At 37.7% G+C, this 27,233-nt stretch overlaps 1 protein-coding gene across 6 annotated transcripts in view; it reads left to right on the top strand.

The window, feature by feature from the left end:
* LOC135085423 (alpha-1,6-mannosyl-glycoprotein 2-beta-N-acetylglucosaminyltransferase-like) overlaps positions 1–19,511 on the top strand; it is a 63,538-nt gene extending 44,027 nt beyond the window's left edge. For 3 of the 6 annotated variants that reach the window (XM_063980220.1, XM_063980218.1, XM_063980217.1), the window contains 8 exons: positions 972–1,115; positions 1,593–1,690; positions 2,103–2,248; positions 3,704–3,864; positions 10,801–10,932; positions 16,002–16,219; positions 17,282–17,461; positions 18,580–19,511. In XM_063980220.1, the coding sequence (XP_063836290.1) occupies positions 972–1,115; positions 1,593–1,690; positions 2,103–2,248; positions 3,704–3,864; positions 10,801–10,932; positions 16,002–16,219; positions 17,282–17,461; positions 18,580–18,649 (1,149 nt within the window). In that variant the 3' untranslated portion in view covers positions 18,650–19,511. The remainder of the gene's footprint in view (positions 1–971; positions 1,116–1,592; positions 1,691–2,102; positions 2,249–3,703; positions 3,865–10,800; positions 10,933–16,001; positions 16,220–17,281; positions 17,462–18,579) is intronic. The other 3 variants (XM_063980219.1, XM_063980221.1, XM_063980222.1) reach the window with 3 other exon arrangements.
* Positions 19,512–27,233: the final 7,722 nt, after the last annotated feature.

The following is a 27,233-nucleotide window of genomic DNA, read 5'->3' as shown; positions in this document are numbered from 1 at the left end:
TTTGAAAAAGTTTAGTCGTGCATGCAACTCTGCAACTAAGGTTTTAAACTGAATCGACTAATGATAATTTTTGTCCCATGGAAAAAAAGTATAGTTTTTACCCCAGTTTTGAAAAGGGGTCACTCGCGATTATGTTTTTCATTGACAGACCGTTATTTACGCGGGTGATGCCGGAGGCCAAAGCTAGTTTATGAATATTGTGGTGACTGTTATAGAATGCCACCCAGCAATAAGTCCGCCGCTGTACAATAAACTAGTACTGACTGACTCACTCATCATGAAATCTCAGAAACTACAAGTGCACGGAGTCTCGGTTCCTTTTAGGACGTAGGTGCTCACTAAGGCGGGATTTTTCAAAATTAAATCCCTACGGTCCCGTAAAGGAACTAAAGTTACATAGACTACATAAAGAACATAGACCGACTGATTAGCAAGCTGAAGTGGCAATGGGCAGGGCACATAGTACGAAAAACTGACGGCCGATGGGGCAGCTCTGGATTGTTGGCCACGAAAACGCAGCGTGGGACGTCCGCCCTCAAGGTGGACCGACGACGACTTGATAAAGGTAGCAGGAAGGCGCTGGATGCAGGCCGCTACCAACCGTGCGATGTGGAAGTCATTGGGGGAGGCCTATGTTCAGCAGTGGACGTCCTGTGGCTGAAATGATGACGATGATGATAAAGGAGGTACAACGGAGTCCACGCGTACGAAGTCGCGGGCGGCCGCTACTATTCTTCATCATCATCATCATCATTTCAGCCATAGGACGTCCACTGCTGAACATAGGCCTCCCCTAATGCTTTCCACGTTGATCGATTGGTAGCGGCCTGCGTCCAGCGCCTCCCTGCTACCTTTACGATGTCGTCGGTCCACCTTGTAGGTGGACGTCCCACGCTGCGTTTTCCGGTACGCTGCCTCCATTCCTACTATTCTTATAATAAATTAATAATCAAGTTTCTATTTGTCTCCAGGTGCACACCAGGCTGACCTACCTGAGACATCTGATCGTGTCGCTGGCTCAGGCCCGGGACATCGACAGAACGTTACTGGTGTTCTCCCACGACTACTACGATGAGGAAATCAACACGCTCGTCCGGAGTATCGACTTCACTAAGGTAGGGTAGGGATTTATCGACAGTTTTTATCAATAGTGATGCCGAAATATCGATAATTTTAAAAGAAAGAAAGAAACATTTATTTCGATTAACATCAATTAGTTAAGGACAGAGAACGTATACAGAAAAAAAGACAGAAATAGCACATAAATATTACAAGGAAATAAAAAGTGAACTGAGCAGTGCTATCCTGTCGCAACAGCGATGCCCATCGCAATGGGATGTTTATCGATATAGTGATGCCGAAATATCGATATTTTTACTAGCTTCTGCTCGTCAGGAGTATATCGATTTTACCAAGGTAATGACCGGACTATCGATATAGTGATGCTGAACTATTGATAGATTTACTATAGATAGTGTTGTCGAACTATTAAAAAACATACAAAAGCTGGGTTTCCTGTGAAGGTGTGTCGTGTCGTATACAAAGTGTTCTACATTTGCGCAGCCCGTAAATGTATGGTATCTGTGTTCCAGGTGATGCAAATCTTCTACCCGTACTCGATACAGACGCATCCCTACGAGTTCCCTGGCACGGATCCTAGAGACTGCCCAAGAGATGCCAAGTTCGAGCAGTAAGTGGCTATAGTCTGGTCTCCGAGCACCTAGAATTTTGTCCAATGACCCCAAGGTACCCATCCTTATCGCTCGCGCGTAATTATATTGCTGTCGCGACTGTGCGACGGGCGCTCGCAGTGAGTGTGCGAGCGCGACAGCAACATAATTACGCTCGAGCGATAAGGATGGGTAGCTTGGGGTCATTGGACAAAATTCTACGTACTCGGAGAACGGGCTTTAGTTCTTTTAGTTTAAATTTTAGTTTTTAGCGTATCCTGTGTTGGCCTTGGCTTAATCAGTGTCTCGATTTAGAGCATTGGTTCCCAAACTTATTTGAGACGCGCCCCCTTTCGACCATACAAAAAATTCCGCGGCCATATTGGGCTATTTTGTGGGTACGATAAAACCTAAATCAATTTTCCCTTCCAGAGCGGTCAAACTAAAATGCCTCAATGCGCTTCACCCAGACTTACACGGTCACTATCGGGAGGCCAAGTACACACAAACAAAACACCACTGGTGGTGGAAGGCTAATAGAATCTTCAACCAGCTGCAGTGCACCCAGGGACACACTGGTGAGTTGATATATCCAGGGGAAATTGCCCCTGACAATGTAAAAAATATACCCCAAAATATCCCCTGACTAAAAATTGCCCCATATAGTCTTTGTCCCATACTACGTGTAAGAATTGCCCCATACCAGGCCTGTTCATCTCCGCGAGTTTACATCAAAAACAAAACACGCACGATGGCCCACCTACAGGATACTATTCGACAAGGCCTCACATACGAGCGAACATTGACTCACGCACGCGTATTCTTGTGTATGATGGAAGAAAATAAAGAAAATGGTGTACTAAATACTGTGCAGTATTTAACTGCCTAAATAATAATAATAACACAGAATGTACTTTTTTAAGTTGCCTCAAGACACTGAGAGGTAAATAAGTAGTTAATATTATTCATGATAATTCATGCTAAATCATGTATTTCCTCCGCCATTTTCCGCAGTTTGGCACCTCACGTCACATCATTTTACCGAAGTCAGCCCTATAGCTTCGGCGCAGTGCCGATCACTGACGTTTGTCAACAAAATGGTGCTAGACTCTTGAGACAGTCTAAATTACACCATATTGTTAATGACATTGAGCATACATTTTTTAAATACCTTCGCGAAGTAAAACTTCTGTACGTAGTACTTATTATTATTCTGTGCCCATACTACGTCTAAAACTTGCCACAGACAATGTATAAAAAAATACCAAGAACAAGTAAGTAATGAGTGTAAGGTCATTACCGGGAGGCCTAGTACACGCAAAACAAGCACCACTAGTGGTGGAAGGCGAACAGAATCTTCAACCAACTGCAGTGCACCCAGGGACACACTGGTAAGTAAAAAAATAAAGTTAGAAAAAAAAATTTTGCCCCAAAAAAATTTCTTGACTACAAATGCCAAAGAAAAATTGGTCCATATAGTCCTTACCCCAAACAACGTTTAAAAATTGCCCCTGACAATGTAAAAAATACTCAAAATGTAGAAAAAAAATTCCCCATAATATAGTCTTTGCCCCGTACAACATGTAAAAATTGCCCCATATGTAAAAAAATACCCCAAAAATCCCCTGACTGTAAAATGCAAAAGAAATTGCCCCATATAACGGTTAAAAATTGCCCTTGACAATGTACCTAGCACCTGAATGGGGGCAGCGCATTACAAGTCTGTGAAAATCCTTGGGGAAGGTCTTTGTGCTGTCCAGCAGTGTGAGTTTGTTCCGGCGTTTCTTCTCAGCACTTGCCATTTATGTTTGTCTCGAAGCGCTGGTAGGGCCTAGAAGATAAGGAGACATGTAAAGTGCCCCATAAGGGCTACCTTTTTTTTATTTACTATATTTTGATGTTCTTAAGCCACCTGTGGTCTAAATTGAATAAAATATTTTTGATTTGATTTTGATTTTGAGTGGTCGTCCATTGACTAAAATGAACGCACAAAATGCTGGTTTATGTTTAACACCCAATGTGAATTCTTCCAGGCCTAGTACTGTTCCTTGAGGAAGACCATTATGTAGCAGAAGACTTCATACACATGCTGAATCTACTCCGTTCTACCGCGGACAAGAATTGTCCCCAATGCGAAATATTGTCCCTGGGGACATACCTTAAGACTTACCAGTACCATATAAATGGGGATAGGGTAAGTAGATCACATAATCATTATCATCAGGGGCCTTAGTGTGAGTTTATATCAAACGTCTTCACTGACTAAAGTCCGGTCGCCGAGCACGTAGAATTTCGTCCAATGACCCCAAGCTACCCATCCTTATCGCTCGCGCGTAATTATATTGCTGTCGCAACTGTGCGGGGGCGTAGTGAGGGTGTAGGATGGGTAGCTTGGGGTCATTGGACGAAATTCTACGTGCTCGGCGACCGGACTTTAGTGACTGCGTAAACAATGACAGACTGCAAATGAGGGTTTCCTTAATTGATCACCAATTGGCGCCACTGGCGAGTGATGGGTCTTTACTCTAAAATGGCGCCAATTCGAAATTTCAATTGCGATAGTCCTACCGCAGCGCTGCCGAGTTGTTTGTTGGCGCCCGCTTTGTAAGCTACAAGCAATTTGACAGGTCCTTACTTGCCATTGGCGCCAACTGGTAAGCGCAATTTAGGGAACTTGCACGCTTTCAATATTATATATGTCGGCGCGCGGGGCGCAATAAATTAAATAACTTAATGTTATAGTTCTCACAACACTTTCAATGTGTTAGCTAGTTTATTGCTATGGAATTTTAAGCAGCGCCAAAGCTCTTATGCCAGAGTTAAGTGCGCGCCTGGGAACGAAGGTGACATAAATCTCCATGTTGCCTGACGTAGTTGTGGACCCGTTCAAGTGCAGTATTGATGGATTAATAGCTTAACAAAAACTTCAGGTACAGAGCCCTGGAACGTAGAGATTTTGGGACTCAGTGTTAGAGTCATTGCACATTCGGGTTTTGGACGTGGTGGTGACTGGGCGTGGTTCACAAATTCGTCAATCGCTCCCAATCTATTTAATTTAGGCGTCTCTAGCTTTGTTAAAGTAATTCAGTAACTTTGATCTTTCTGTTAAATTTAACTGTGGACAATATTGATTAAATTACGAACCAGTCTTTACATTCTAGTCTATAGTAAAGTTAGTCGTTTATAATCAGTGATTATAATTAGTGTTAGTGTCCACTCGCACGTGTTCCCTATACGCCCACATAGGTAGATAGTATGAATTCAATGAGAGACCCTTCTGGTGCCGTCCGAGAGCCCGACGCTCCGACATCAGAAGTGGGATTCCGCGTCGCGAGTGCGAAATGGCGTGGACTGTCCGCGTGTCCAGGTGACGACAGCTTCTGGTAAAGTATGATCATCAGGAGCTGAGTAGCATTACCGGGCCTGCACGGTGGTGGAGATTGCTGCATACGGTCAGTCGTTCTATTTTTATTTTGACTTTGAGGCTGATTGTTCTTTGAATAGAGAAAATGTTGTTTTAATACATTTTCTGGATGACACATGATTATGTGGTCACTTGCATGTGGTAACGTTTAGTCTCAAGTCTGTTTTGATACTTTTGTGATCGATTGTTGATTTGATACGTCTTTTTGTGATTTTCGTGTGATTCCTGAAAATAGGTACTATGTGGTGGTAACTCATTATTTATTGGTCGTAATTTTTTTGTACATTGAGATGGTTCGTAATATTTAGATTGTAACTCAATAACATGGCTTTGACACGATACGTGGTTAGGCAATAATAAAATAATTATTATCACTTTTTGCCTGACTTTGCTCGAGTTGCACCGGCTGTTGTAAACTCGAAAGATGTAAAAAAAAAAAAATAACGAATGGTTAATTTGTGTGAAGTAGGCACACCATCTGATCGTTCTAAAGTTAATGAAACAGATATAGTTACTATGAAAATTTAAATAAAATGTATACTGATTACTGTGTCAAAAATACATGAAGGATAAAATTGATTAATAAAAAAAATCCTACTTTAGAATAGACAAGTATTCTAAGTAATGGTAAAATTTAAAGTTGATATTTTCACTAAACTGAATCTTTTTGGATCGGCCATAGATAATTTAATTTAACTTATTTAAATAATAATGATGATACCAGTAATTCTTGGTACTACCACTGAAAGTTATAAACTATTAAAAGGACTACTTTTCCACCTTCCAAATTTTTGGTTTTATCCAATTCCAATCTAAAAGCGCTGGTGTGGTGGAGCGGTGAATGAATTTGTGTTTTATCGTCATAAAACGTGTATCAATAATGAGATACCTAATCTCAAATAGAATTGTGACTCATGTGTCCCCCGAAGAGGCGCTCTCCTAATGCTTAAAGGGTGAACAACCACCACTGTTGTTTTATTGCTAGTTTAAATAAGGAAATTGTTCATCTATCTAGCTATACATTTATTGTTTGCCACACTAATGATGAAAAGATAGACGGATTTAACACTTTCGTGGACAGTAGCATCCACAGATGTTAGGTGTTAACTCAGATCTTCTATGATCTGAGGGTATTAAGATTGATTTGCTGAAGTCACAGTGCACGTATAAATTCAGTACGCCTTACATTTGATTTTTTCATACTGTTAGGTACAAGGAAAGGCATGTTTTAGTGTCAACGCAAAAGTAATCTAGAAAATATTTTTCGTGATGTATTTTAAGACTGCAACAAAATATGGGCAATATGGGCATCGTATGAAATGTTTTGGTGTCACGGTAAACGTAATTACTAAACGGGTACTGTTTGACTGTATGTTGACTATTATGAATTTAATGAAAATCGCAATACAGTTTCCAATAAATATCCTTTGAGAAGTTCACTTTCTGTATTTTTACAAATCTCTAGGAAATGTAAGTAACCACATTCCATTTTATAATAATTATGTTGACATAATGATGTTATACTTCTTTTGGATTCCATCGAACAAAGGGTTTTTTGTAAAGAGACCTTGTTTAAAACACTAAAGCTTTAAAACCAAAAATCAACAAAAAAAGGGATCGTTTAAAAAAAATCTTAAGTGAAGTACTTGAGCTTTGGGGTCTCATGTGGAAGAATTCAATCGTTAAGTACCTACCTACCTACTTAACCATAAACATTTTCGATATTTTTTACTAGCTACGATTTAACACTTGTTTCTGACTGCAACTTTTTAACAAATTACTCGCAATAAAGTTGACTACACTTAATTTGATAATAATCAAATTACTGAATGTCTGGTATCATGCTCCGAAAAGATGCAATTTTAGAACATTTCTAGTGCTGTCAGATTGTTTCTAATTATGCCATATTTTCAAGTCTGTTGTAGTGTTCCAATCCAAACATTGAATAAATAAACAATGATCATGGTATAAGAATTTCAATTCGTATTTAGTTAAAAATAAACAGAGATTTGAGAAAACCAAGAACGCATTTCAAAATTAATATTGGTGATTTTGTTTAAAAAATAATCATGCTTACTGGATTCATGTTAGACCCAAACTATCGTAACTATTTAGGGTCGTTGAATTCTAGTTGTTATAACGAATTTGCATAGAAGCAATGTAAAAAAATGAAAATGCACGAGTATTCTCAAAATTATGGACATTGTTATTATTACACTCGGTTCATTCTTGATGATTGATATTGAGTTTAACATCGTTAGTATGTTTAAATAAGTTAGTAGTTTGTATTTAGGACTACTTACTACGATTGCTAATATTAGATTATTTTGACATTTCCTTTTCTTTATTCTGATCTAGAATTATTATGAAAAAATAATTTTATTGATTATTATGTTGTAGACATGCAAATATAGTATGGTGTAGTTCAACAATATTCTTGATTCAATTAAATTTTTATCAGTTGTCGCTCTCAGAAAACTGATAGGTTTTTATGAGCAGAGCAGTACTATCTAAAGTTTGTGTGCAAGTACTAAACTTTCTGATTTCTTTATGTTTTTAATTTTGATTTTGATTAAATTTTAAATTTTGATTTTGATTAAATTTTGATTTTGAATAAAATTTTAATTTTGATTTTGATAAAATTTTGATTTTATCTAAATTTTGAATTTTAATTTTGATAATGATTTTTTTTAAATTAGAGTATGTTTTATTTTGATTTTATGGACTGGTCGTGTTTGAATTATTTTTAATGACAACATACCACATGGTTAGTGACGCCTTACAACCTATGTAAGTAATGTGTGATCTTTATGTACGAGTACTTATATTATACAATAAAATTATTTATTTTGTTTTGATTTGAGATAATGACCGATGTGATTTTAAAATCATTAGTCAGTTGTTTATAGAATTTATAAATGTGCTAACGATTGCTATCGAGTGATGCTGAAATGTTACGTCCCCACAGAACGAGAAATAGTCAGATTTAGCCGTTGTCGGCGCTAATGAGATTAAAAGAGTTATTATAAGAAAGAATATCATTAATGTTGATATTGTTGTAGTATCTTTTGAGATTTTAATGTGAGTTATGACGAAAATTATGGCTGTTTAACATGACTAAGAGTACTCAGGGCCTTGTCTTGTTGTCGATCGTAGGTCATATTCCTAACCCAGTTTAGCTGGTCGGAGACTGCGCGGCGATGATGAGTAATGAGGTCATGGGTTTGGCAGTTGATTGAATTTGTTTCGATAGCTGCTGATCGGTCGTGAGTACCGATGGTGGGGCCATGAGAGTGCCTTTGTGATCGGCCATGAGAGTGCCGTTGTGTTCGGTCATCTATACCGATGGTGAGGCCATGAGAGTGCCTTTGTGATCGGCCATGAGAGTGCCGTTGTGTTCGGTCATCTATACCGATGGTGAGGCCATGGGAGTGCCTTTGTGAACGGCCATGAGAGTGCCGTTGTGATCGGTCATCTATACCGATGGTGAGGCCATGAGAGTGCCTTTGTGATCGGCCATGAGAGTGCCGTTGTGATCGGTCATCTATACCGATGGTGAGGCCATGAGAGTGCCTTTGTGTTCGGTCGTGAGTACCGATGGTGATTGGCCGTGAGTGCCATTGTGACTGGCCGTGAGTGCTGGTGGTATCGGATGGTGATTCCGATGGTCGGATGCGTTCCGATAGTGCGTGACAGTGTGTCGCGGGTATTAGTTACGTTAACCTTGGCCTTAGTTTTGGTTGAAATAACTTTAAGATTCTAGTTGAAACTAGATTTGTTCTTGACTGAGTTGAAAACTTTGTAGTTTTGATTTGAATCTGTGGAGACCTGACATTTTACTGACATGCACCTTCCTACTCATAGTGGTATTGTAGGATAGCCGAACGGTACTTTAAGTTACATGAGTGAGGTTGTCATATTACATGACGACTTAAATGCTGATCCACACGAGGACGCGTGAGAGTCAGGATCGCCGTGTCGGCGCGCGGGGCGCAATAAATTAAATAACTTAATGTTATAGTTCTCACAACACTTTCAATGTGTTAGCTAGTTTATTGCTATGGAATTTTAAGCAGCGCCAAAGCTCTTATGCCAGAGTTAAGTGCGCGCCTGGGAACGAAGGTGACATAAATCTCCATGTTGCCTGACGTAGTTGTGGACCCGTTCAAGTGCAGTATTGATGGATTAATAGCTTAACAAAAACTTCAGGTACAGAGCCCTGGAACGTAGAGATTTTGGGACTCAGTGTTAGAGTCATTGCACATTCGGGTTTTGGACGTGGTGGTGACTGGGCGTGGTTCACAAATTCGTCAATCGCTCCCAATCTATTTAATTTAGGCGTCTCTAGCTTTGTTAAAGTAATTCAGTAACTTTGATCTTTCTGTTAAATTTAACTGTGGACAATATTGATTAAATTACGAACCAGTCTTTACATTCTAGTCTATAGTAAAGTTAGTCGTTTATAATCAGTGATTATAATTAGTGTTAGTGTCCACTCGCACGTGTTCCCTATACGCCCACATAGGTAGATAGTATGAATTCAATGAGAGACCCTTCTGGTGCCGTCCGAGAGCCCGACGCTCCGACATATATTACATATGCACAAATCAAATTAAACAATAAAATTATAACACACCTTGTAAAACGTTTCAAAAAGTTTAATCTTGTCACTTGACTGCTGAAAAAAATAACCTGTTTTTGCTTCACCGTAGTCAAGTAGTAAAGTTATGGTATCAAATACCCAATTTACTTACAATTTTTGCCATAAATTCTACAAGAAATAACTGAAAAGCACTTGTGTGGCACTAGCTTTCAATGTTGCTTATTCCTTGACACTGACAGTTTGTCAAATTCTGTTTTTTCGCCACTTCATTACACAACTTGTGTTTTTGTGGGCTTTTCTCACATTTAAAAACACTTCACTATATTGGCTACCGTATTAGCGAACACCAATTGGCGCCACTAGTGAGTAAGGTCGTGTAACTAATGGCGCCAATTGGTGATCGCTGAAATGGTAGGACTATCGCATTATTTCTTATCAGTTGGCGCCACTGTAATGTCGAGTTAGCGCCTCTCATTTGTTTGTTGCTAAAACTGGTGAGCGCTGAAGCGGTAGGACTATCGCACTGCACTTATCAATTGGCGCCAATATCGAATAAGGTCCTGTCACTCGCTTGTGGCGCCAACTGGAGACAGTTTTATAAACAATACTTCACATTGAGCTATATTTTTGCCATATAAGTTATGTACCTTGCACTATATGTTTGTGAGTTTAGACAATTTATATATCTGTAGCATTTATACAGGGTGTTAGGTAAATGGGTATATGAGCCGACACTAGCCCATGTTAACATGGTCATATAAATGGTATGGTGAAGTCAGAAATTTGATATCATCATTTTATTTTTTTTAATTTTCATACAAAATAAATTTTATAAAATCCGATTTGTATGAAAATTAAAATAATTAAAATGAAGATATCAATTTTCTGACTTCACCATACCATTTTTAATTTTTATTTTTAATTTTTATACAAAATATATTTTATAAAATCCGATTTGTATGAAAATTAAAATAATTAAAATGAAGATATCAATTTTCTGACTTCACCATACCATTTATATGACCATGTTAACATGGGCTAGTGTCGGCTCATATACCCATTTACCTAACACCCTGTATATTGCTATATTTATGTAACAACAGAGAAAGAAACAATTGACCCTCAACTACATACAACAAGTAAAGGCAGCAAATGAAGAAAGAAGAAGAAGGATGCAAGAAACTCAAACGTGGAACTTCCAAGTGTACCCTAACCTTTATTCCAATACGCAAAAGGTTCATATTTCTCTAGCAGCATGATGTAGGCTTAGAGCTAGAGTCCATACATTTTTGTTGAATGATTTTTGGATGCTTGCCGTTTTTTGTAGTTTGAGAGTTTTAAATGCATGTAGATTTTGTATTTGAGAAAGGTTTTTGTATTTAGAGTTGACTACATTTTCTTGCATATTTCATACAGTTACCTTTTGATTTTTAAATCATTAATATATTAACAATAAGTGTCATTTAATACTTTTATTGAATGCGGCATGTTTTTTCATATTTTTGACGTTTGTGTGTTTTAATAATTCGTATAACTAGTCCAGAGTTTTAAAGAACACTTTTGATATTTTTAAGTAAACTAAGTTCTAGGTATTGGTGTGTTGAGTTGAATTTCTAGTCGTTTTATGAATTCGATTCTATTTGAAAGATTTGTCGAGTTTTTGTCTAGTTTTTTTTACGTATGTACTTTTATGTAATCGCCTTTAAAAATTATTTCAATCACAATTAATCACGTTGTCAAACCTCTTGTCAAAGTGATTTTAATATCCTTTTGGATACTTAATAATAAATAAATAATAAAGAAGAACAAAAGTCATCGCTTAAAAAATAATGTATGGAGTCAGCTCTAGGACTATTTTAATAATAATGCTAGTTGGATGTGGTTGTATAAAGCTAAATCTAAGACAAGCTTATTAATGTAATTAGAACGTGGGAGAGGGACAGAATATCTTTCTGTTTGAGGTGAAAGGGACATTGTATACAGGGTGTCCCAGAATGGGTGAATCAAACTGATAGGGGAGGTAGCTCTACTAATGTACTATCCCAAAAAAATATAAAAAAACATTTTGAGCTCTGATTTTTTTTTTAAATTAAGTGCTCTGATTTTTTTTTTAAATTAAGTGCTCTAAACTCGAAATCTAGTCATTATTTTCAAAAGTTTGTTTACAAACGAAGCGATCATGTACAATTAATATTAGTAAGAAAAAAATACAAATAAACTCCAAACGCAGCAATTACTTAGGCAAAGCTGGTTTATTTTCACTTTTTCAAAAAAAACTTTTTGTTTCCTTATGCGCTTTATTTTTTTTTCATATTTTTTAGGGATAGTTCATTAGTAGAGCTACATCCCCTAGCAGTTTGATTCACACATTCTGGGACACCCTGTATATTTCTTAGTTTTAACCTGGTGGTGGTAGAATTGAAGCCACTGTATTTTGAACTTTAGTGAGAAAACATAAGGTTCAAAACCAATTAAAATACTTTTCTTTGTACAGTTGAATTAAAAATTATTTTGCATGGAATATTGTTCTTATAAGAAAAGTGTATGAGAGAGGATGTAATTTGAATCTTAACTTCTTGGGATAAGGGTGAAAATCGAACTACCTATCATACGATACTTTACTTTTAATAGATTATTATAACTTTTACAACTGAACATCTAGAAGTTTTTACATCTGATCGTAAAATGAACTCTATGTGAACATGATACGGTTTATTCTTCAACAATCAGATGTTTTAAGACTTGAAATGCTCAGTTATTTTTCGTATTAATGCCTCTAGTCATTGTAACATTATTTATTTAAATTATCGTCAAAATACAAGTAAATAAAAGTAGTATAGTTCTAAAAGTAGTGTAACGCGCCATCTACAGGGTGTTAGGTAAATGGGTATATGAGCCGACACTAGCCCATGCTAACATGGTCATAAAAATGGTATGGTGAAGTCAGAAAATTGATATCTTCATTTTAATAATTTTATTTTTCATACAAATCGGATTTTATAAAATTTATTTTGTATGAAAATAAAAAAAAATAAAATGATGATATCAAATTTCTGACTTCACCATACCATTTATATGCCCATGTTAACATGGGCTAGTGTCGGCTCATATACCCATTTACCTAACACCCTGTATATTCAAATACGTGTACTTAATTGTCAACCTGCATACAATAACGCCATCTATATTCTAGTTCCAAACTTGGGGGCGTGGCCAAATAATGTTACATTGTCTACAGGCAAGATTGTACTATATTTATTGTAATATAGGCTTGTTTTGCTTGCGAATGCGACTATAGTAGTTTCTTTGCGCTGTATATAAATGCTTTTTCTATTATGATTAATTTTGAAAACCACTTTTTAATCACCGAAGAAATTCTAAGGGATATTAAATAATATCATTATCCATACTGATTTCCTCTAGCATTTGAATATTTTATTTATTTTATATCTACATATGAACAGGCTATCCTAAAGTTAGCACATAACACTGAAATCGGAAGTAGATGGACCTAAGATGCAATTTCTTCGTTGATTAAAAAGTGGTGTAGGTATTTAATTTTTGGTTCACCTTGTATAATATATTCATGTTATGAGGAATGAATGCACTGACCATATTAATTTTTTGCCAAAACCGTTAACAAATGAACCTTTACCAACCCTTCCATTCCGAATCTCGAGAATAGTGCAAGTTGGAAGCAACTTTTGAGTTGTATAATTAGTTTAAAGCCCGGTCTCCGAGCACGTAGAATTTCGTCCAATGACCCCTAGCTACCCATCCTTATCGCTCGCGTGTAATTATGTTGCTGTTGCGTTCGCATACTCACTGCGGGCGACCGTCGCACAGTCGCGACAGCAATATAATTACGCGCGAGCGATAAGGATGGGTAGCTTGGGGTCATTGGACGAAATTCTACGTGCTCGGCGACCATACTATAGTAGTCTCTAAGGCATTCAATTTCTATCTACATAAGCGATAAACATGGTGCAAGGGATTAGAAAATACTTAAAACCTCCAAACTTATAATTATGCGTACCCAACCGGTATGCGATCGCGATCGAACGTCGAGTCTTTCGTCATCGTAGTGCGCACTCGCTAAAATAATATTTTGTATATCTGAAAGTGTTGTGAATGCTTATACTAAAACGTTTGTTTTTATTTGTATAGAGAACAATAGTGTCTAGACAAACCTAAAAAGGATTTAGGACGCTATTTGGATCAAATATGTAATTGCTCAATAATGAATAATAAATAAATAAATAAATAAATAAAATAAAACACTATAAGTAAGTGCCTTTTTTATGTGATGAGAATTTAAGCACGCGTGCGGATGATTCGCATGCGGGCATTTCATACATGTTTCTCAACCATGCGTGTATACGCATGCCCACAGATTAGAGAACAGATCCGCACGCGTGCCGAAATCAGCAACAGGAAAAAGGCATTAAAAATGACATCAATTTTATTGTCTGTCATATTGGGAGAATAAGGGCCTATTTTTTAATCGTCAGATATCTTATAACTGAAGAATAAACTTGTCATTTTGACATATTTCCAATACTGCAACTGTCGATGTGCCAAACTTATTCTTCAGTTAAAAGTTATCCGACCAAAGTAATGACAGTAATATTGATGTCATTATTATCATCATCTAGTCCCCTAGAAAGATTCAACAGGTTTTCAATTACAAAGTAGTTTTAACAAAATGTCCCTTACGCCATGTAAAAATCTGTTGAGTATCATGTAAAACGCCTTAAAAATGAGTCTGGATAATTTGGTTAAAATTGTTAACAGTTTTGGCAAATATGAAAAATATTTGTAAAATTCATTGAATTACTTTTTTCAATGTGTAAGTTGGGTGTCAACCTGTAAGATTTTATTCATGAAAAATTGAACTATCTACTTTAAACGGCATAAAAAACCTTACAATCCAAAAAGAAGGTGGTTCTGTTGCTCAAAAAACAACTGCTAGTTTATCTCTCACCAGTTGGCGCCACTATCGAATAAGGTGTCACTCGCCAGTGGCGCCAACTAGTGAGCATAATATGACAGCCCTCGGCCAGTCTTACGCCGGTATTCACAAACAATGCTTGCTTAAGTGAAGCAGCAAATCGAACGCACAGCGTTGAATAAAGCTCTGTGATTGGTTCGTGTGTCACCCTGTGCGTCCATGCTCACTGTGAGACCTCAAAGTAATGTTTGTCAATACGGGCGTTAGTTTAGTGAATTTTTAACAAAGTTGTCAGTTATAAATTTACTGTAAGTTCTTTTGATTTTGACTTCCAACTCACACAAAAGTGTAAAATGCATGTTGATAACTATAGTGACCACTTATGTTACCCAAAATACACCGTAAAGCAATAGTCATAAGGCTTATTTTGCTGTAGACACCGCTTAGTGAAAAATTTTCTCAATCGATCTTGAGTCTTACATTTAGGGAAAAAAGTTCAAAATCCGTTGGGAAATTCGTCACTATGTATGATTTTTAAATATGATGGTGTATGGAAGTTTTCATTATTGCCAAAACTGCAATTTTTAATCTAAAATGTTTTAAGAATTAGCCGTAGTGCTAGTATTAAAATGTACATGTATTTTTGGCAATATTGTAAAAAAATATTTATTAGATAAGCTGCATGTAAAAAAATGCATAATTAAGTAGGTATGTAGTATGTAGAACAGTATATTCTGTATTAAAGCTATTATTATTTGTATAAATATTGATTAGTGTATGAAAAATCGATGCAATTACGTTACTCAAAAAAACCCCTAGCACTTTAAAAAAAATGCACTAGCACTAAAGCCCGGTCGCCGAGCACGTAGAATTTCGTCCAATGACCCCAAGCTACCCATCCTTATCGCTCGTGCGTAATTATGTTGCTGTCGCGCTCGCACACTCACTGCAGCCACCCGTCGCGCTTGGGGTCATTGGACGAAATTCTACGTGCTCGGCGACCAGACAGTTTCTTATTTTGAAAATGTTATTCTAAGGCCCAGAACAGACGGTGAAACGCAACTGCAACGAAACTGCAACTGCTAGTTACTTTTGAGTTGCATCTAAGTTTCTGCCATAGTGTCCGTTGAGAGACCACACATGACGCGACCAGTTTGAAACTTTCAGTTTCAGTTTCATACATCAGAATCATCAGAAAGTTGCAATTTCGTTGCAGTTGCGTTTCACCGTCTGTTCTGGGCCTAAATGTCACGTCTTTGACGATATTGCATCGAATAAAAACGCATTTTAAACTAGTGATACCCCAGTAATGTCAATTAACCTGCAATTCACCCCCAAACCTCCCAATTCCAGGTCGAAATCACCCCCTGGCATTCCAGCATGCATAACATGGGATTCGGGTTCAACAGAACCGTCTGGAATAACATAATGGAGTTGGAGCAGCAGTTCTGTGCGTATGACGACTATAATTGGGACTATTCTCTACTGCATCTCTCCCAGAATAGACCTGGGAAGGAGAAGTTTAAGGTGTATCTTTGTAAAGGGCCTAGGGTGTTCCATATTGGAGAATGGTGAGTGAAAAACGTTTGTTTTATAGTAAACTAGCTGTGAGGAAGAAAACTAAAGTCCGGTCGCCGAGCAGGTAGAATGTACAATGTTTGTACAATGACCCCGTAACTTCAAAAAAAAAAGTATTTAAGTATGTATGTTTATATCCGTTGTCTAGTACCCATAGTACAAGCTATGCTATGTTTGGGACTAGAAACGCAGTGTAAAATGTACAAGGATAAAAAAAAAACTATGTTGCTGTCGCGTTCGCACACTCACTGCGGCCGCCCGTCGCACAGTCGCGACAGCAATATAATTACGCGCGAGCGATAAGGATGGGTAGCTTGGGGTCAGTGTACGAAATTCTATCTGCTCAGTGACCACTTTAGCTGTGGTTCTCGCGACATTGTATGCGTGAAAATAGTTTGAGTAATATTTCCCGTTTTTGCAACATTTTTCTTTACTGCTCCGCCCCTATTGGCTGTAGGGTGATGATAAAGATCGTTTCATCCACGAAGACGCGCCCCACCATTCTTCCGCCAATGTTTGAGTGTTATCGGTACACGCTAAATGATCCATGAGTGCACACGCACACTACAGTAATGCCTTACGGATTGCTCGGACCACACTCCCCGCACCCCGCGCGACCGAGACCAAACATTGCTGGGGCGCGGCCGAGTGGATGAAACGATCTATACTAATTGGAATAAATATCAAATAGGACACAACAATTTCATAAAAAAATGCAAACAAGAATACTCTGACATTAGAGAGTCGTCTTCATGCTGTGGAGAATAATTCCCGTTTTCACCATCAATCCCTAATTTTTAAGTGACCCCTATGAAAACAAAATTCCTGTTATTTGTTACCATAGGGGTCACTTAAAAATCAGAGGTGAATTGTGTAAAGCAATCGTAATCATTTGACAGTTCATATCGTACGATTATTCTGTCAAACGCTTTGTTAAACTGACTTTATCGTACGTTATGAACTGTCAAATGATTACGATTGCTTTACACAATTCCACCTCAGAGATTGATGGTGAAAACGTGCATAAATGACCTAAAGATAATTGTCATTTCCAGTGGCTTCCACCACAAGAAGAGCAATTGCAACGCGTCAACCGTCATCAGTAAGGTCCAGAAACTGGTTCAGAACGCGAAGCCCTACATGTATCCCGCAAGAGTGACCGCCACCGCTACGTCTGGCGGTGCCAAGCATAATAAGAGGTTGACTAAGGGAAACGGCGGCTGGGGAGATATACGGTTAGTACCTCTTGGCGTATGCCATAAAGTTAATTACCTAGGGCAGTGGTTCATAACCTTTAATTCATGAGGGACCATTTAACAAATTTCTGTCTTGTCAGGGACCACTGAAGGTTAGACAAACTTCGTGGGTGTGTAGGTAAGGTCATTTTGAGATTATGAATGATTTTTTTCAAATCCTATGAAAGCGGGGGTCGATTTCTCGCCCACTGTGCGCCGTTTGCGTTGTGTTGACTCGACTCATCACGTTACATCACTTGTTTCTTACGATGTCTTCGCGGACCACTTGGAATGCCTCCAGGGACCACCAGTGGTCCGCGGACCACTGGTTAAGAACCACTGACCTAGGGGAATAGAGCAACAAAGAACAGAACGAGCGAGATGTCACTAGCAGCAACACTATGTGATAAAAAGAGATGCGTGATGCCGTCATCGTCACCTCAAACAGAACCGTTTTTTGCAACTATTTGGCGGTTCAGAGGCACTTAGTGGCACGCTGAACATTTGAACTTGAGATATTTTCAGATTTATGAGATTTGCTAGCGAGCACACCTAAAGTAAACTCATGATAAGCACACAGGTGGTACCATCTAAGAGTAAACTAGAATTATCTCTGTAGATTTAGTTTCAGCCAAATGACGTCCACTGCTGGACAAAGGCCTCCCCAAGGTTTTCCACAATGAACGGTCCTGCGCTGCCTGCATCCAGGTTCTTTCCGCGACCTTCACCAGATCGTCGATCTGTATATTTAATTTTTCAAGTCATAATGTCAATTTCATTATTTTGGTGTGAAGTTATCTTCGAATCTATAGCCCAACATCCTGGGGTAGGCACGTTTATCTTGTGTGTGTTCTTCTTCTTATCGTGTCGACAACAAACCTGCACAGTGTCAGACCAAAACTCCGCCACAAGAATATATGGCATTGTCAGTAGCAATCATTAAATCTTCCTGCGTGCAGTTGTTTGGGCACGCAGGGCACGACATCATGTGCTTCGTCGACTGGGGAACAAAACCGCACTTGCACTCCAAGTTTGAGCCATCCAAGAATCCCCTGAACAGATTGTCCTTACTACGTCCGAAGTTTGTGTGTTAAAAATATATTTCTTTCTCTTTCCAGAGATCAAGAGTTATGTACCAACATGACGAGGGTAGGTCGTCAAATGAGGAAGTACTTTTACCTCGCATAATGTAAGTGGTTGGTTAGAGACACATGATTATATTCGACACTTAGTTCCAAAATACTGAACTGTCCTATCCATGACATTGACAGCGGGGCGCCACCGTCAATACCGGATCGCTGGTTCCGATTTTTGCCATGTTGGAAACCATATAGTTGAACGATGGTAGCGCCCCCCTGTCATTGAGTTTGGTGGGACAGTTCAGCCACGGTAATAATATCATACAGTATTGTAACTTCATATAAACAGACGAAACGAGAACTTTCTTTCGAAATTCAAATCTCGGTATGCGCTCGGTATGCAAAAGTCGGGGGTGTCGCGAATGGGCCGAATGGACGTCGGTGGCCAAGTGTTAAAAATGACAAAACTGATTGAATTTGACTGACCGTCATTTACGGTCAAATTGGTCAAAAACTAGTCAAATTGTCATTTTCAGTCAGTTTGATTTGAAATGAAAATTATATTGTATCAAACCAGCTTTTGCCCACGACTTCGCCCGCCCAAAATTAAAGTAACAGATCATTATGATTATTAAAGTTTCGAAATTATTTAAGTAGTTTTTACTAAATTAAATCTACTAATCACAAAACAACACACATTTTAAACCTAATGGATAGGTCACAAAGTATTTTGTTTGTCTAACTAAATAAAAAAATACAATCACAAAACTAGATAGAAATTCTAAGTAGGCAGATGTAATTAAACTGGGCAGCCCTACCGCATGTTGTCATACTGTGACGTACCGCGCGACTGTTGACATTTATTACAAAAATATGGCCGAGTTGGAATACTGTATAGATAGTATTACCGTGGTTCAGCGTGAGTCATCTATACAGGGTGTTAGGTAAATGGGTATATGAGCCGACACTAGCCCGTTAACATGGGCATATAAATGGTATGGTGAAGTCAGAAATTTGATATCATCATTTTAATTTATTAAATTTTCATACAAAATAAATTTTATAAATTCCGATTTGTATGAAAATTAAAATAATTAAAATGAAGATATCAATTTTCTGACTTCACCATACCATTTATATGACCATGTTAACATGAGCTAGTGTCGGCTCATATACCCATTTACCTAACACCCTGTATATTACTTGAACCAGGCTAAATTCAGACATCGTCACTGAAATAATATAATACACTCGGCATCAAATAAATCGCACCTCCCGCGACAAGCACTTATCAAACGTATGCATCCCCACTTCCCACCAACATTGGTACCATTTGAAAGCCTAGTTCTAAACTTCATTTCATTAAAGGAAAGGTTGTTACCCCAAAAATGAGTCTTAACAGGGATCCAGAGTCACTTCTTCAAAAAATAGGTAGTTACACTATAGCCATTTTTTATGACTATAAAACTGTTAAGTTGGGATTAATCGCTATCCATCTGTTAAAGAGGACACGTGAGATCTTTATTTGGTTTTATAACCATAAAAATTGGTCTAATTGATCCCAGAGGTGAGCCCAAAGTGAGGTCTATTTTCAAGTCACATTTATGGTATATGTTAATCATTTATTTAGAAATGAAATGTATTTTTCTTTAAGGATATTTATTGGGCTTTCAAATAACACCAATATTGTTGGGGTACCATAATTGTGTCAGAAGAAAATCTTTAAAGTTCGCGTCGCGGAAGGTGCGGTTTATTTGATGTTGAGTGTATGTACTTTTTATGCAATTTTTTTTAACAAGACAAGTATTTGACCGCAATCGCAACTGGTGTTAAGTGAGATGCAGTCTATGATGGTGCATTCAGCGTCAAATAGTTCGTGACTCCCAAAGTGGCCAAAAATTTGACAGCAACCTTATTCCAATGAGGGCTATCGTTTTAGCGCTCACCAGTTAGCGCCACTGTAGAGTAAGGTCCTGTCACTTGCTAGTAGCGAAGACAGTGGCGCCAACTTGTGAGCGCTAAAGTGGTAGGAGGACTATAGCATTTGCACTCATCAAGATGGCGCCACTGTAGAGTAAGGTCCTGTCAATCGCCAGGGGTGCTAACTGTTAAGTATAAAAACGATAGCCCTCATTGTAACAAAGACGCGTTGCGAACTTTTTGACTACTTTGAGTGTCAGAAATATTTGACTCTGACTGTACGTAAACCAGGCTATATTGTGACATCGTCACTGAGGCCTATTTTGCTACAAAAGAGCAGAATATATAAATATTTGTCTTAAAACTAGATTTTTTGTCTGTCAAACAGATAATAAGAAAATTTAAGACGCGTGTTTTATGTTTTTTTTACAACCAAATAATTATAGTGCTACATCGAGTTGAAATATCGCGTGACGTCACAATTATGTAAAATTTCGCGTGACGTCACGCAAAATAACACTATGTACCTCTGTAATTTATTTGATCATCGACAAAAAAGAGGTCAAAAAATTTTTGAGATTTTTTTAAAATTTTATACAGCAGTAAAAAAATGTAAAAAAAACTCAAAAAAAATTTGACCTCTTTTTTGTCGATAAGAATAGGTCTAGTTTTACCTTAATATAACTCACGTGACGTCATAGTATGAAAAGTGTCGAGTATAGTTAACAGTCTCAGTGAAAATGAGTGATAAAATTGAGTGATTTTTTTAAAGACTACTTAGAAAAGAGTGAATTTTGGCCATGTATGTATAGTATTATTGTGTTATATGATAGTAAATAAAATATACATAATTATGTTCAACCCGGTCGAGTTAATTGCGCACCAGGCGGTCGTGACGTCACATCGCCGCTCTGGTACGGACGGGACGCTCGATCTGTTGTAAGTCAAAATTGAGAAATAAACATAGACTTCAAATGAAACTGCTGTTATAAAACTGTTATTTAAGTCTTGTATCGTCGGTCTCGTTAACAAAATGTGTAACTCAAATTTTTTAAAAATTGGCAAGCAACAATAAATAGAATTTGGACTTATACAGTTTTTTAACTAGACCGGGTAAAACAATGGAGTTATCCAACAACACTGTATTTATGTATGCTTGACAAAAGTATTGCCAGATACTATCTAAAAAGGACTAAATTACGTAATTTTGATAGTCTCGTAATAAAATATAAACCCATTTTATGTCCATCACTACATTTAAATTTTGTCTGGCAATACTATTAACAAGCTCAGTGGACTTGGCACTTGGCAGTAGGGAATTACAGCGCTGCCAAGTCGTACTAAAAGCACTCTAAAGTATTAATATAATATCGATATCGGTGTATTATTAATATACAACACTATTTAGCGTTACAGGTATAATGCATAACTAGTAGGTTCCTGTGGTGTCATTAAACAAAAGAAGAATAAGACTTGACATGACATCTCTGACACTTCAATCCCACACTATCATAGGAACCTCCGAACCTCCTATGTTCTTCTGATTAATTTCGTTGCGGGTCCAATGACAGTTTAACTTTCCCCCGGGACAAACTTGGCCTTCACTGGTTGGGTTATTGGTCAAGCTGTAGATCCTGGCTACACAGGAGTTGCAGGTGGGAACGAGAGGTGGGAATAGTCCCGTATCATAAGAACCTACTCAGTTATGAGCTATGCCTATACAATATGGTGGCTAAGGCCTAATACAGAATCGAGAATTAGGTAAAATTGTTTAGAAAAATTTTAAGGGTTCACGATCTCCGAGTAAAGTTTTAAGTGTTACTTTCTGATTAACACCATTTAGCAAATAAAAGTACCTATAAAATCCATTGAAGTAATATTACTACGTAGTACATTATAACTCAATCCAACGATTCAGAAACGTCAAGTGGCAAAAATGAAAAACTAACAACCCAGTATTGACGGTAGCGCTCTCCTGTAAATGTCAGTCTTAAAAACTCATTTATTTTTAAAATAGGCTTTTAAAAAGCACTTTTACACGTCCCAGTATTAACCCTACCACTGCTTCGGGACAATAAATGGGCCAGTGCTGAGAAGAAGCTCAATATGGCGGTCCAACGTGACAAAAATCGGAATTAATCCAGTATTGATAGTAGCGCCCTCCTGACTATGTCATAGCTGGGACGGTCCAATCTTTTCTTTAAAAAAAAGTATTTTAGCGTGCTTATTCTCAGCACTGGCCCATTTATTGTCCTGAAGCAGTGGTAGGGTTAATACTGTGACGTGTAAAAGTGCTTTTTTAAAGCCTACTTGCATAAATAAATGAGTTTTTTACAAAGTCTTGTCTTCATTGACAACTCCATACAAAAACACCGATTAGGGTTATAGTTACGGTTAAAGTAAGATGGTGCATTTCAGCCTAAGTAACAAGTAGTTTACATGACACTTTACTCAGAGATGGTGAACGAGCCCCTTAATAAAAAAATGTCGTATTACGATAGCACGTCAAATCAATGGGCGTGTTTGGCCGAAAATTAGAAAATCGTCAGAAATTGTGAGAAAAATGGCGATTGCCATGGCAACCGCCGAAACTTTAGCATGTTTTTTGGCGAAGACACATTGGCTAAACTTCAAAAGTGACGTTTCCCATACATTTTTTGACAGTGACAGCAATTACCGCTAAACAGATTGCTGCCGCCCGTCGCACAGTCACGACAGCAATATAATTACGCGCGAGCGATAAGGATGGGTAGCTTGGGGTTATTGGACGAAATTCTATCTGCTCGGCGACCGGACTTTAGAGCTATTTTCTGCCAAACGCGCCCATTATAGCATAGAATGTGGTTATAATAGAGTCGGAGTTGCAACAAAAAAGATCTATGTGTTGTACACTTTTTTTGCAAAAATAGCATTCATACAACTAGATACAGTCAGCTGCAAATAGTTCGTCCCAAAGTGGCCAAAAAGTTGAAAACACAAGATTATTCCAAGTAACAAAGACGTGTTGCGAATTTTTTGGCTACTTTGGGTGTCACGAAGTAATTGAAGCTGACTGTACTTAAGATGCTATAAACTCAATACGTCGCACTTTAAATAAATAAAAGTGTTTGTATGAAATATAAATTGTATGATTGTATTAAAACCAAGTTTTCGTTTGCGATTTTAAGTATTTTTTACATAATAATAATGCCATATTATGTATTGATAAAAACATAAATATGTAAGTGTAGCTAGATTTTAAAATGACAGTAAATATAGCAAGTAAATTGGTCCAAAATACTTAATTATGTAATAGGTCTTTAACTAGAAAATTGTATTTTAAAACTCATTTTTCCGTATCCAAACTTTTTTTGGTACATTAACGCCCGGTTTCCCATATTCAATCGTTGTCCAAATACGGATTTCAACTGTCTTTGAATCTGTTTTCGATCAAAATTAAATATGCATAATTTTTGATGCGGTTACACTTTAATATCGTTTAAATAGTCTTTTAAACAATATGAAGATGTAAAAACATCGAAAACCATAGATATTTTGACCAAAAAGTAAAACATTGAAATTTTACAGTTGAAGGATGGATTTGGATTAGGATTCAATATAGAAAACCAGCACAAATAAATATCCTTGGACATTTTACACTGCGTCATCTAGTCCCAAACTAAGCAAAGCTTGTACTATCTACTATGGATGACAAACAATGGATAATTATAAACATACTATTAATACTTTTTGTTCCAAAATATATTACGTTCGCAATTTCCTAGTTAAAGACTTAAGGATGTAGCACACTTATCAACCCGGAATCGTATCTGTATCAACTCGAGGCGGTCAGTATTCTTTGTATGAAACTCCATACTGCAACGCACACATCCGCGCCGTAACGTAAACGCCTCGCCTCGCGGTTGACAGCTCGCGAAAGGCGATACGGTGTTGATCCCTTTCCGAGTTGATAAGTCTGCTATGACCTTTAATTATGTTCAAAACTGTACGCCACAAGTGAAAACTACCCAATTCTATAAGCAATATACCATAAGTCTTTAAATAGTGTATAGTTCCAAAATACTGAACTGTCCTATCCATGACATTGACAGCGGGGCGCCACCGTCAATACCGGATCGCTGGTTCCGATTTTTGCCATGTTGGAAACCATATAGTTGAACGATGGTAGCGCCCCCCTGTCATTGAGTTTGGTGGGACAGTTCAGCGTGGGTCATCTATATGACAGTAACATAATACTGAGCTGTCAATATGACAGATACGTATAGCAACAATGACGTCAACTTAATAGTCAAAATGTACAATAATTATTGATTTGTATATATTTTTTGTATAAACTTAGGTTAAAAACACACAAATGTTGGAACAGTAATTTTAAAAATCCATCTGAAATAAGTTGTAACTGATCAACATGTACAGTAAGGCCCAGAACAGACGGTGAAACGCAACTGCAACGAAACTGCAACTTTGTGATGATTCTGATGAATGAAACTGAAACTGAAAGTTTCAAACTGGTCGCGTCATGTGTGGTCTCTCAACGGACGCTATGGCAGAAACTTAGATGCAACTCAAAAGTAACTAAACTAGCAGTTGCAGTTTCGTTGCAGTTGCGTTTCACCGTCTGTTCTGGGCCTAACTGTCAAATAGTTCGGGACACCCAAAGTGGCCAAAAAGGTGACAACACAAGTACGCAACCTTATTCAAATAGGCTAGATGACAAAATTTCAATTATTTATCCGTCAGACAGATAATTAGAAAATATTAGACTAATATTTTTTTATTTTCTTTCATAATTAAATAATAATAGTGCTACATCGAGTTGAAATGACGCGTTACGTCACGCTCGAGTAGATTTTTTACTCAAAAGTGGCGTCACGCGACATTTCAACTCAATATAATACCTACTGTAATTATTAGATTATGAAAAAATAAATAAAAAATAAGTCTCCAAATTTTTTTTATTATCTGTCTGACGGACTAAATAGAATTTCGATTTCATTACCCAGCCCTCATCCCTATTGTAACAAAGACGTGTTGCGAACTTAGTTATTTAATTTTTAGCGTTAAGAGTCGCATCTCAAACTAATTTGAAAATTATAAATAACTTGAAAAAATCGAACTGCCTAATTGATCGTGGGTTCAATTCCCGCCTTAGGCAGTTCGATTTTTTCAAGTTATTTATAGTGTTGCGAACTTTTTGGCTACTTTGGGTGTCACGAACTATTTGACGCTGACTGTACAGCGGTGTTTTATTTGTGACAAAAGGAACCTTATTGGAAGTAAATAAGGATCATTATTCAACAGGAATGTACATAAACCAGCCAAGTTAAGATGGTTCCAATGTTAATACAACGAGCAAGGTGCATAATATAATGTGATGACTCTCTCTTTCTTACTTATAAAGTCCGGTCCGTGAGCACGTAGAATTTTGTCCAATGACCCCTAGCTACCCATCCTTATCGCTCTAGCGTAATTATTTGCTGTCGCGACTGTGCGACGGGCGCCCGCAGTGCGTGGGCGAGCGCGATAGCAACATAATTACGCGCGAGCGATAAGGATGGGTAGCTAGGGGTCATTAGACAAAATTCTACGTGCTCACGAACCAGACTATACCAGGATTGATGTGTGTAAGAGAGATGGCAATCAAAATGGCGTGCTATTATGTCAAATAGGTATGACAGGAATATTACAATTATAGGTTTAGCACTTAATTGAGTGCCTGAGGTGTGGGAGCGGCACTAGAGGGCGTTTTTGAGACGTCAAACGTGAGTGAGACTTTATACAGGGTGTCCCAGAATGGGTGAATCAAACTGATAGGGGAGGGTAGCTTTACTAATGTACTATACCTAAAAAATATGAAAAAAAAATATTTTGAAAAAGTGAAAATAAATCAGCTATGCCTAAGTATCTGGCTATAATTGCTGCGTTTGAAGTTTATTTGTACTTTTTTCTTACTAATATTAATTGTACATGATCGCTTCGTTTATCTGTAAACAAACTTTTGAAAATAATGACTAGATCTCGAGTTTAGAGCACTTCATTTAAAAAAAAACCGAACTCAATTTTTTTTTCATATTTTTTAGGCATAGTACATTAGTAAAGCTACCCTCCCCTAGCAGTTTGATTCACCCATTCTGGGACACCCTGTATGTGCTTCAGATTTGTATGCTCTGTCCCGTCATAAATGTCAATGTCACCCCTCCCGTGCCGCCCCCATACCTCAGACACTCACTCAGTTATGTGCTAGACATACATTTTATTCTTTAATAACGTAACATATTACCTCAAAATGTTAAACTACAGCATGGCTACAATGAAATGGAGGGTTTCCTTTGCGCTAATTGAAATTCCTTAATTAAGGCAACCCTAAATGTCATAGATCCTTTTGTAAAAAATAGGGTCATTTCGCCAGTTCGCGTCCACCTATTCATACATTGTTTAATACATAATTATGTTGCTAACAAAGATTTCCTTTAAAATTGTTATATTTGTAACAGTGTTGATAAGTTGATTTAAGGACGAAGCACACTTATCGACCCGGAAACGGATCGTAACCATGTCAACTCGAGGCGGACAGTATTCTTTGTATGAAACTCCAACGCACTTATCCGCACCTTAACGTAAACGCCTCGCCTCGCGCTTGACAGACGATGACAGCTCGCGAGAAGCAGATACGGTATTGATCCCTTTCAGAGTTGATAAGTCTGCTATGACCTTTACTTGTAAATAATTAAGTAAATAGTCAACTTGACAATTGTGTAAAAATGGCGACTATC

Source organism: Ostrinia nubilalis, chromosome 28 (genome assembly GCF_963855985.1).
Source record: "Ostrinia nubilalis chromosome 28, ilOstNubi1.1, whole genome shotgun sequence".
In the NCBI taxonomy this organism is placed as follows: domain Eukaryota; kingdom Metazoa; phylum Arthropoda; class Insecta; order Lepidoptera; family Crambidae; genus Ostrinia; species Ostrinia nubilalis.
Note: the sequence above shows the minus strand (reverse complement) of the source record. Positions and strands in the feature narration are given on the sequence as shown.